At 36.8% G+C, this 11,338-nt stretch overlaps 1 protein-coding gene across 1 annotated transcript; it reads right to left on the bottom strand.

Moving 5' to 3' along the window:
* Window positions 1-1,698: 1,698 nt before the first annotated feature.
* IFNE (interferon epsilon) lies at window positions 1,699-7,592 on the bottom strand. The gene is made up of 2 exons (XM_047767556.1): window positions 4,019-7,592; window positions 1,699-1,776 (listed from the first exon to the last, which is right to left on the bottom strand). Exon 1 carries the CDS (start codon window positions 4,636-4,638, stop codon window positions 4,057-4,059), a length of 582 nt encoding a protein of 193 aa, XP_047623512.1. The 5' UTR covers window positions 4,639-7,592; the 3' UTR covers window positions 1,699-1,776; window positions 4,019-4,056.
* Window positions 7,593-11,338: the final 3,746 nt, after the last annotated feature.

The following is an 11,338-nucleotide window of genomic DNA, read 5'->3' as shown; positions in this document are numbered from 1 at the left end:
GATTTTATATATGTATATATAAAATCAACGAAGAATTTTTTTTAGGGCTTTTTTAGGGCTGCACCTGCAGCATATAGAAGTTCCCAGCCTTGGGGTTGAATTGGAGCTACGGCTGCTGGCCTATGCCACAGCCACAGCAACACAGGATCTGAGCCACAACTGTGTCCTATACCACAGTTCAGAGCAATGCTATATCCTTAACCCACTGAGTGAGGGCAGGGATCAAACCCACATCCTCATAGATCCTCGTCAGGTTCGTTACTGCTGAGCCGAGATGGGAACTCCCTGATTCAATATTAGGATTGCCCCTGTTATATGCTCAAGACTGTACAAGGTAAACAGATAAGGAGTAATTTCCCTACCATGAAGTAGGTCATATTCTAGTTGGAAGATAAGTAATGGATTACAGTAGAATGTAGTTTGTGACATGATAAAAGTTGTGATCTAGGGGGGCACAAATAGATGCAGATAAGTCAAACTATAAGGGCTTCCTGTGAAGGGAAAATTTTTAAATGAGTCATGAATAGCATGAATGATATATTAACACATACCAGGGGAAAAAATTTTCCAGGCCAAGTTAAGAGAATGTAAGTTTGGGTTTTCTATGGCCCTAAATGGAAGTTCTGTATGCTTTGCTACTGGAGGTCAAGTATTGAGAAAACAGACTCTGCAACAAAAATTACCACACAAGGAATTTATTAGGGAGTACTATGGGATTAACACTTAAAGGAAGATAATCCAGGATGACTGAGCACAGGGTGAGCTGTAGTGCAGTTGCAAAGTGGTCTTAGCCAATCACAGTGGGGGGCTCTGAAGCCACCATGACCCCTGGAGGTGGAGTGAGGGGTCTGAGCCTTTAAGCCTCCACATGGACCAGTCATAGGACACAGATAGACTCGAGGAAAGGGGAGAAAACGTGGACTAAGTGCCAAAATCAATTCCAGTAGTGTACCCCAAATCTCTTTATTTACCAAAATCTATACATCTCAGTAGAGATTACAAGATCACTCACCATCTTCCACCTTGGAATCCTCTATCTTTCAGAAATTTGGTTTCCTTTATGCCCACAACATAATCTTTGTCCAAGTAGTTATTGCTAGGGTTGCAGTTTTCATTTCATTCAAACATAGGAAGATTAGAAACTCTTACAGAAAGAAATTTAGTTTGGACTATTTTCCTTAAAAGGTAGTTATTGTCATGGGATGTATCTGGGATATTATAATCTCTACATACATCATTTTTCTTTATTTCTCCTTCTAAATGGCTGCACTTTCAGCATATGGAAATTCCCAGGCCGGGGTCAATACTTTCATCATTGTCATCATTATAATTTCCAGTGATATTGCACAATGCTGTTCAGTTGTAGAGAACACAATGCAGGCTTTAGCGTCAGACAGACTTGGGAGGGAATCTTTGCTCTGGCATTTGCTTAGCTCTGTGGCTTGCTGTGGTTTTCTTTTCTTTTCTTTTTTAAGGCAAGTTACGTACTTCACTTTTTTTTTTTTTTGTCTTTTGTGGTACCCTCGGCATATGGAGGTTTCCAGGTTAGGGGTCTAATCAAAACTGTTGCTGCTGGCCTACACCAGAGCCACAGCAATACCAGATCTGAGCCATATCTGCAACCTACACCACAGCTCATGGCAATGTCAGATCCTTAACCCACTGAGCAAGGCCAGGGATCGAACCCTCAACCTCATGGTTTCTAGTTGGATTCATTTCCACTGTGCCAAGATGGGAACTCCACATATTTCACTTCTAAAGTCTTGTTCTCCTCACCTGAGGAAAGAAGATAATGATAATAACTGAAACGACCTTGTAAGATGAATTTGAGAATTAATAACATGTTCAATGATGGATTTGCTTCTGAAAAGTTCCTGGTTGAAAGCAAACAAACAACATTCTACAGACATGAGAAGCAAATGATCTGTAAACACCATCAGGCTGAGCATGGTGTTTCTCCTTTCTCCACTTCCCTACCTGTGTGTGAACTTGAAGGTAAGCAGGTCAACCCCTGGGCTGATATGTGAAATTGACAAAGACTTATTCCTGACTGCCCAGCCGCTGCTTCCTCAGCCCTTCCACCATTGTAGCTGAACTTGCTTCAGTCTCAGGATCCTATTTGGTTCCTTCTCCTTCCTTTCAAGCCAAATCTGGATGCACCAATCAATAGTTAATACACTTAGACTAATTAAACTGAAATGGGATATGTTCCTCGGCAAGCTTTTATATCCAGTGATGACTTTTACCTAGAATTATACAGTGAATCTGAAGCAGGTTATGACATAAAGTAGTGGAACAAGCACCAGATTTGGGGGCCAAGGTCCTGCTTTTTACGTTGGGCAAAAGTCGCTGTGACTGTGGGAAAGTCACCAACCTTCAGTGAATTTCAGTTTCTCTGGCCTCACTTTGTTCCATGACAATTTGGGGGTGCTCCTGGCTGGAAGAGCTGGAATCCCTGTATCACCAGCATCTCCTGGGAGCAAGAACCCTCTTCTTTGGCATGGACCTCCTGCTTTCTAGGCCTCCTGCTCCTATCCAGCCTTCCTCGTAGCCATCCCAAGGGCAGGCTGGCTCAGTTCTATTTTTTCTAACCTTCAATTAACACTTCCTTTCACCAAGACTTCTTCATACACATTTCTGATTACTGTGACTTGTTAGTTACACATTAATTTATTATTTTAATTTATAACATTTAAATGATTAAAAATTAAAATATAAAAATATGCTGTAATGCCTCTTCCACACTGTCTTCCTCCTTTAGTCTCTCCCCCACCCCATTCCACCTAATACAGGTTATTATTGTAATTTATTTCTTAAATATTCTTTATTTATTCATACATAAGTAGGGTAAAATATAAAATCTGTTTTACATTTTAATCTCATATTTAGCATTTTATATATACCAGCATCTTGCCTATTTTTTACCTTTTTTTCAGTATAGGAAGAGCACCCTTATTCTTCTCTCCAGCTGAAAGTGTTCCTTTGTGTGAATATAGTGGAAGGACTTGGGTGGTTTCCTTTTTTTTTTTAATTTAATGGCTGCACTGGCAGCATGTGGAAGTTCCCAGGCTAGGGGTCACATAGGAATTGCAACTGAGGTCTGCACCACAGCCACGGCAACACTGGATCGAGCTGCATCTGTGATCTACACTGCAGCTTGTGGCAATGCTGGATCCTTAACCCACTGAGCCACAACAAGAGCTCCAATTTCCTGTCTTTTGATATTATAAATAATGTTGCAATGAATAATTCTATATGCAGGTCATTTCACATAGATACAAGACCTACACTTGATGGATAAAAGACTATATGCATTTATAATTTTAATAGATTTCACCAAATTGCCTCCACAGAGATGGTACCAATTTCCAGTGCTCTGGCAAATTATAAAAGCATCTTTCCTCAAAGACTCCATGAGCGTTTTTAAAATCAACCTTTGGGGTTTCACCTGTCTGATAGGTTATAAATGACATGTTATTCACTTTTAATTTGTATTTGTTATTGTTATGAGTGAGGTTAAACATCTTTTCATAAATTTATTTTTTCTTCTACAAACCACTTGTTCATGTTCTTTGGGCTGACTTCTATTGTGTTGCCTGTAAGAAATATTGCCTATAATGATATTTTCAGATTTTGTGATACCAATCATTCCTAGCATTTCTCATGGTTCCTACCAATTTCTGGAAAATAAAGAAATCACTGGGATGGATATCCTATCATAAGGAAAGTATTATTAGAGTGGAGACATATCTTATTATATCTACTTAGCCAAGTTTTATGAAAATATACCCATTTGAAGAACAATTATGAAATATTAATGAATCATTTCAACTCATGAAAATTTCAGATGAATAGAAAATACAAAGTCACCATTACAAAATAAAAACAGTTGTAGTCAATATGCATCATTTTAAAGCACAAATCAATATACATATACACAAAATCAAAGCAATATTACTATTTTAAGACAAAAAGAAGTAAACAGTGCTGGGGGAAATCCAACCACCCCTCCACCTACCCCTATGCTTTTAAAGTCTGTAGTTGGCTCCACATGGTTCAAGGTTCCATTCCTTGTTTGCTCAGTTTTCCCGTGAGTTGGAACACAAAGAATAGGCACCGGTTGATTTCTACTCGGACAATGGTCCAGGCACAGCTGCTGTAGTCCTGGTTTTCCAGGTAATCACGGATCCTTTGGAAATACATTTTAACCTGTAACGTAAGGTTCTCACTACCCAAGGTGTCACTTTTCTGCTCTGCCTGCAGTCTCATGAGTGCTTCTAGGTATTCCAGCTGTTGATGAAGTTCAACAAGGAACTCTTCCATGTGGCTTTCCTCCCAACCATCCAGAGAAATAACTGCCCTGAAGAGGCTGAAGATCTGCTGAAGCATCTCATGAAGAATGGCCAGTGCTTGTTGTTTCTGGTACTGGTGAGGATTCATAGACTTCTGGGGAAGCAGGAAGTTTTTCCGGTGTGGCAGACACTGCTGAATTGATGAGGTCTGCAATTTATTCAAGAGTTTTAAACTCTCTCTGTTCACTCTCCTTTGTTGGAAAAGAACCAGTTTCAGTTCGCGGGAGAAGCCAGTGGAAGAAGCCAGCAGTACCAACATGATTTCAAAGAAAACCTTGTTGATCATGGTGAAGGTCAAATATTCCACTTATCTCAGTGCTGACTTGATAAAGCTCCAACTGTAGTGAATATTTGTCTTTAGTGCATCCCAGATTATTCTGGAAGGTGTTCTCTTCTGTAGTTTTGTTTTCTAATGCTGTCATTTCTCCAAGTTTACACATTAGACTTTCTGGTTCTCTTTTCATAGTGTTCATGGGACATTTCCTCCACTTCCCCCATTGTGTTGGGTGTTTGAGGAAGTAATCAAAAGAACTTGTTTTCTTTGTATGTGCTCGTTGAGACAATTACAGACCAGTCATCCAAAATGTTCTTCTATTACTCTCATTGTTCATTATACATAAAGTTTCACTCAACACAATATGCTTTCTAAATATTTAGTCAAACTTATTAAAGTTCTCTTCTTGAGAATTTTTTTTTTAAAGAAGTCTTCCATGGAGTTATATTTATCAGAGGCTTAGCAGTACCTGTACTACTCTCAGGGGCAAAAATTAAAATCCATATAGGCTACTGTTAAACAAGAAAAATTTAACTGAGTAAATACAAAGGTTAAGTTGGCTCCACCAAGCTGTAGAAAAGGAGAAGTTTTTAAAGGGAGAAAAGGGCAGAAAAAAGAAAATTATTAGCAAAGAATGTATTGTTTCAGGAAAGGCTACCTTCCTGAGGGGAATAGAGAGGCCTACATGGCAGATGACCTCACTAGAGCTGACCAGGTGATTCTAAATTGACTGGTTAAAGGTTACATTCCTGGGGTGTTGAAACTACAATTAAGTTAGGTATTAAATCTTGGTATGCTGACATGGAGTTTAGCACAAGTAACTCCATTTTGGCTGTCTCCTTTTTAATACTACTAAATTTAAAACCACAAAAACTGTAAATTTGCACAAATGCTAGAGCAAATTAATTTTAAGATATGTATTGGCAATCTTAAATTGTTTTGAATCTTATCCAAGCAGCTTAATACCTAAGATTCTAGCCTGTGGAAGTAATATGAAAGGGAAACATTATCAAAAGAAGGTTATTTCAAAATTACTGCAACTACAGAATATTAGAGACAGTTTATCGGTCCTACAATAGGGGTATGATTAAATAAATGTTGGTAAATCTACATAATGAAATGCTATGTAAACACTACAAATGATAAAATTATATGTAAGAAGAGTGTGGGGGCAGTTGGTTAGTCTATATTGCCTACGGTACCAATAACAATAGTAAATCAATGTGACAACTTTATATTAGTAATGCTTCTTGAATTACAAATTTCCATTTTCATATTATAATTCCTCCAGAATAAACCCCAACATACCTTTTGAATCTTACTTCTCATCGTTGCTTCAAATGTAGTGTGAGGATACCTGAATTCCACATAAAATCAATGAATGGCTCACTATTAATACAATTAACACTTGTGTGTTGTGTGTTTATTAATGATATTTTTTTCTTTCCGAAACATTGCTTGTTGCCTCTTTCTTCCCCAATACCTGTCTGTCCAAGGACTAAGGACTATTTCTCCTTCAGGGCCTAGATCTTTTCCCAAGAAGCTCTAATCACTCCTCTGGATTCTCCCACCACTTTGCACCTTTTAAGACACTTTTCTTCCTTTGTCTTATGTATGGCTGTTTACCTGTCTTACAACCTTCCAACGTTAAAACCTCTTCAGACTATGGAATAAATGCTTATCTTTTTTTTACCTTCTATACAACTGTGGTATGAGCTTAATAAACCTGTGTTGACTTTGAGTGAATCAATGTGCTCTATCATAAAGTAATTGAAGACTTTGCATATTATACTTGACCATTTCTCTGCAGGCAGTTGGATGATTTCCAAATGTTGAAAAGAGACTGTTAACATGTAGAGTCTCTTTATCAACCAGCTTAGCTCTATGTTGGTGTCGCTTAGTCTCGTATTAATAAGCTGAAATAAACTGAGTTAGCTTGCTCCATGGGTGAATCTTTTCTTGGACAAAAGTTTAACTACATCGATCAAAAGGTTTCTAATATTCTGGGTGCTGCAGAAATTTGAACTTTCAGATTTACTAAAGTCAAATTACAGAAATCTCTCATCTGAGCTAACAAGGTAAACAGGCTTTAAGCTGATGTCAAGGAGTGGGAGTGGGGAAGAAAAGAAAACTTCATACCAAGTTGGACACGGTAATAACTCTGTTCAAAGAGAGGCTATGTCATGTTAAACCCTGGGCTGGTGACAACAAACTTAACATCTAAGCTATGCATAGTTTGTACTAGATATTGTTCAGTAAAGCATGTCTTTTTTGAAAATTTTTATATCTTTTTACTTGATCAAAAATTACCTAGTAATTTAATTAAAGTTACTGGTTATTTGACATCTATACATAGTGTTCCTCTGCTTGGGACCATGGTGTCCATCAGGCTGACAAATGTCTGAATATTTCATTCAATTCACATCTCCTAGGGTGGCTATTAACTTTACAAAGAGACTCATGACCAATGGGCTCTGTTCTTTCCTACTGGATTCTAGAGAAGACAACTGCTTCAGGTAAGGATAGAGAAAAAGAAGGCACTCTGTTACAGCTTAGCATATGAATTATGGAATTTGGATTTTGAAGTCAAAAAGACCTGGAGTAGAATACTCTCTTTACTATCCATCTACCTGCTGGTTGTGTGACTTTGTAGAGGTTATTTACTCAATTCCTTTCTGCCTCAGTTTTTTCATCTCCAGTTTGAGGTTTAGCAGATAAAAAGATTATAAATAAAAATCTAGTATGATGCCTAAACTATGATAAATTATGGTAAATATTTGGTATTTACTATGGTAAATAACTAATGAGTATTAGTTTACCTAAATGACTAAATCAGCCACATTCTTCCTGAGGATTCATATACAGTTATGGCAAAGTATTTTTACAGGTAGAACAGAAGATAGAAATTAAAAATTGGACATTTTTATCTTCTTGTGGATCTTTTGAGGAATAGCTGAGGAGTTCTAACCTTCTGAAAGGGTCTAATCTCCCTATATCTGAATAATTTTTATTATGGCAGCAACTCCACTAATGTTTTTGAAATTTCTTCTCTTCTTTCTCCTCTTTCTTCTCCTCTCCCTCCCCCTCCCTCTTTCCCTGATTCTATTCTCAAAAGAGACCTATGGTAATTTACAACACACAAAATAAATAATACTGTTTTGCTAACATTCTGATTAATCTGTCTAGACAACAGATTTCTGACCTGATCTCAACATAAATCTACAAATCTTTAATGCAGAGCTTCAGGAAAACTCTGTAAGGATAAATGACAATAATCTCTAATCTGCAACCAAGAATTTCATGTTGTTCTCATTCAATTGACTATAATAATATAAAACTGTATTGTTTAATTTTCAAATGCTTGAGGATTTTCTAGATATTATTCTGTTATGATTTCTAATTTGAATTTTCTATGGTCAAAGAATATAGTTTAAATTTATTGAGATTTATTTTATAGCTCAGAATATAGTCTATCTTGGTGACTGTCCCATGTGAACTCAGAAGAATTATATTTCACTTTTGTTAGTTGGGCTGTTCTATAAATAGTAATTAGGAAAACTTGGTTGACAGTATTGTTGACATTTTCTATGCTCTTTCTATCATTGGTTCTATCAGCTATCAAGAGAGACACCTTGAAATCTTTAACTGTAATTTTGGATTTTCTACATTTTTTTTTCCAGTTCTATCAGTTTTTGAGGATATATATATAGTCTTTTTTTTAGGACCACATCCATGGCATATGGAGGTTCCCCAGCTAGGGATTGAATTGGAGCTACAGCTGCCACCCTATACCAGGATCCAAGCTATAGCCACAGCAACCCAGGATCCAAGCCACCTCTGTGACCTACGCCACAGCTCATGGCAATGCTGGATCCTTAACCCACTGAGCGAGGCAGGGATCGAACTGGCAACCTCATGGTTCCTAGTTGGATTCATTAACCACTGCGCCACGACGAGAACTCCTGCTTCGTATATTTTTAAACTCTGTTATTAGGTACATTACATTTAAAATGATGTCCTCTTGATATATGGACCCTTTTATTTTGAAATATCCCTCTTTATTCTTGGCACTATTCTTTATTCTGAAATCGACTTTAACTCATATACTCATTCTTTCTTTTGATTAGTGGTTGCATGGCATAGCTTCTTGTATCCTTTTACTTTTAACCTATACATTTTTTTAAATATTGAAAGTAAGTTTCTTATATGTGGCATATAGTTGGACCTTGCTTTTTATACAATCTGACAGTGTCATCTTTTTCTGTAGTGTTTTAGCCATTTCCATTTAATGTGATTATAAATATGTCTCGATTAACATCTACCATTTGCTATTTTTCTAATTGCCAGTATGTCCTTTTTCCTTATTTTAGATTGATTTTTTTTGGCCACACTTGCAGCATGTGGAAGTTCCCAGGTCAGGGGTCAAACCCCAGGCCACAGCAGCAACCAGAGCCACTGCAGTGACAATGCTGGATTCTTATCCCACTGTGCCACAAGGAACACCTTCTTTTAGACTGACTTTTTAAATAGGTCATTATTTTTATTTAGACTGATTTTTTAAAAAAACAACTCCTCTTTATCTCCACCATTGCCTTATTAGCTATGCCACTTTTTTTTCATTTTTATAATAGGGTTTACATTTTTATTTTATTTTATTTATTTATTTTTTGGATGTGCCCACATCATGCAGAAGTTCCCGGGCTAGGAACTGAACCCGAGCCACAGCAATAACTTGAGTCACAGCAGTGACAACTCTGAGTCCTCAACCACTAGGCCACCAGGGAACGTCTATATTTTAATTTAACATTTTATAGTTTACTTTCAAATAATATTATATATACTTAAAGATATTATAACAATATACTTCTACCTCATCCCTTTCATCCTTTGTGCTATTGTTGTCAGATATTTTCATAGGTTTTAAACCTCACATACACTGATATTATATTTGTCTTTTAAACAGTCAATTATATTGTAAGGAAATTTTGAAAATCTTTCTTCTATATATACTCATGTATTTACTATTTAACTAACCATACTTAACCTTTATCATATATTGACCCACATAGCTACCATTTCCAATGGTCTTCATTCCTCTTAGTAGATCTGAATTTCTGTCTGGTATTATTTTCCTTCTTTTTTAAAATTTATTTTTATTAAAAATTTGTTTTCTCCTTCTTGAATAACTTGCATTTTTTATGGCCACACCCGCAATATATGGAGGTTCCCAGGCTAGGGGTCAAATTGGAGCTGCAGCTGCTGGCCTATGCCATAGCCACAGCAATGACAGATCTGAGTCATGTCTGTAACCTACACTACAGCTCATGGCAATGCTGGATCCTTAGTCCATTGAGTGGGGCCAGGGATCAAACCCAAGTCCTCCTGGATATGAGTCGGCTTCATTAACCACTGAGCTACAAAAGGAACTCCTTGCATAACTTCCTTTAATATTTCTTATATCTCAATTCTGCAGGCAACAAATTCTCTTGGTTTTTGTCTGAAAAAGTATTTTTTCTTCATTTTCTAAATACATTTTTACTGGGTTTTAAGGTGACATGTTTTTTCTGTCTGTACTGTAAAGATGTTGCTCCACTGTTTTTTGGCTTGCATGATTTCTGAAGAGAAGCCTGCTGTTATTCTTAATTTTATTCCTTTGTGCATAACGTCTCCATGTTCTCTGACTGCTTTTAAGATCTTCTCTCTATCATCATTTTTCAGCATTTGGATTATTATATGCCGGGTATGATTTTATTCTTGTATCTTCTACCAGGAGTTTCTTGACCTTTTTAAAATCTATGTTTTTATAGTTTTCATTAAATTCAGAATTTTTAGACCTTATTTTTTCCAACATTTTTAATCTTTTTCTGGGACTCTAATATAGATATGTCAAACCATTCGATGTTATCACACTGGTCACTGATGCTTTGTTCATTTATTTAATTGTTTTTCTCTTTTATTTTAGTTTTTGGCCATGCCCACAGCATGCAGAAATTCCCACATGCAGGATGGAACCCAGTCACAGAAATGACCCAAGCCGCTGCAATGACAATGCCTGCTCCTTAACTCACTATACCTCATGAGAACTCCTTTTATTTTTATAGTTTCTATAGCTATATCTTCAAGTTAATTGATACCTTCTTCCCTAATATCTAATGTTGATCCCCTCTAGTATATTTATCATTTTAGATATTACAGTTTTCATCTCTAGAAGTTCAATCTGGTTTTTTTTTTTTGACATTTTTCATTTCTTCCTCCATTATGTTCATCTTTTCTTCTACTTTCTTGAGTTTATTATAATAGGTGTTTTAACCTCCTTGTCTTACTAATTCTGTCATTTCTGGGTCTAGTTCCTTGATTATTTTTTCTATTGTTTATGGGTTCTATTTTTCTGCTTCTCTGCATGTCAGGTAGCTTTTTGTTGTTGTTGTTGTTTAATGGCTGCACCCATGGCATATGGAAGTTCCTGGGCCAGGGACTGAATCTGAGCCTCTGCTGTGACCTATGCTACAGCTGTGGCAACACCAGATCTTTTAACCCACTGTGCTGGGCAGGGAATGGAACCTATACTTCTTCAATGACCCCAAGCTGCTGAAGTCAGGATTCTTAACCCACTACCCCAAAGTGGGAACTCCTGAATGTCTGGTAGCTTTTGATTGAATCTTGAACATTGTAAGTTTTATTTTACTGGGTACTGGATTTGTTAAGTCCTATA

The sequence above is a fragment of the Phacochoerus africanus genome, chromosome 2, assembly GCF_016906955.1.
Source record: "Phacochoerus africanus isolate WHEZ1 chromosome 2, ROS_Pafr_v1, whole genome shotgun sequence".
NCBI classification, from domain to species: domain Eukaryota; kingdom Metazoa; phylum Chordata; class Mammalia; order Artiodactyla; family Suidae; genus Phacochoerus; species Phacochoerus africanus.
This window is presented reverse-complemented; position numbering and strand designations above follow the sequence as displayed.

What these genes read in the sequence shown, in the direction of transcription:
- IFNE (XM_047767556.1), bottom strand. Translation starts at nt 4,638, where the DNA reads ATGATCAACAAGGTTTTCTTTGAAATCATGTTGGTACTGCTGGCTTCT.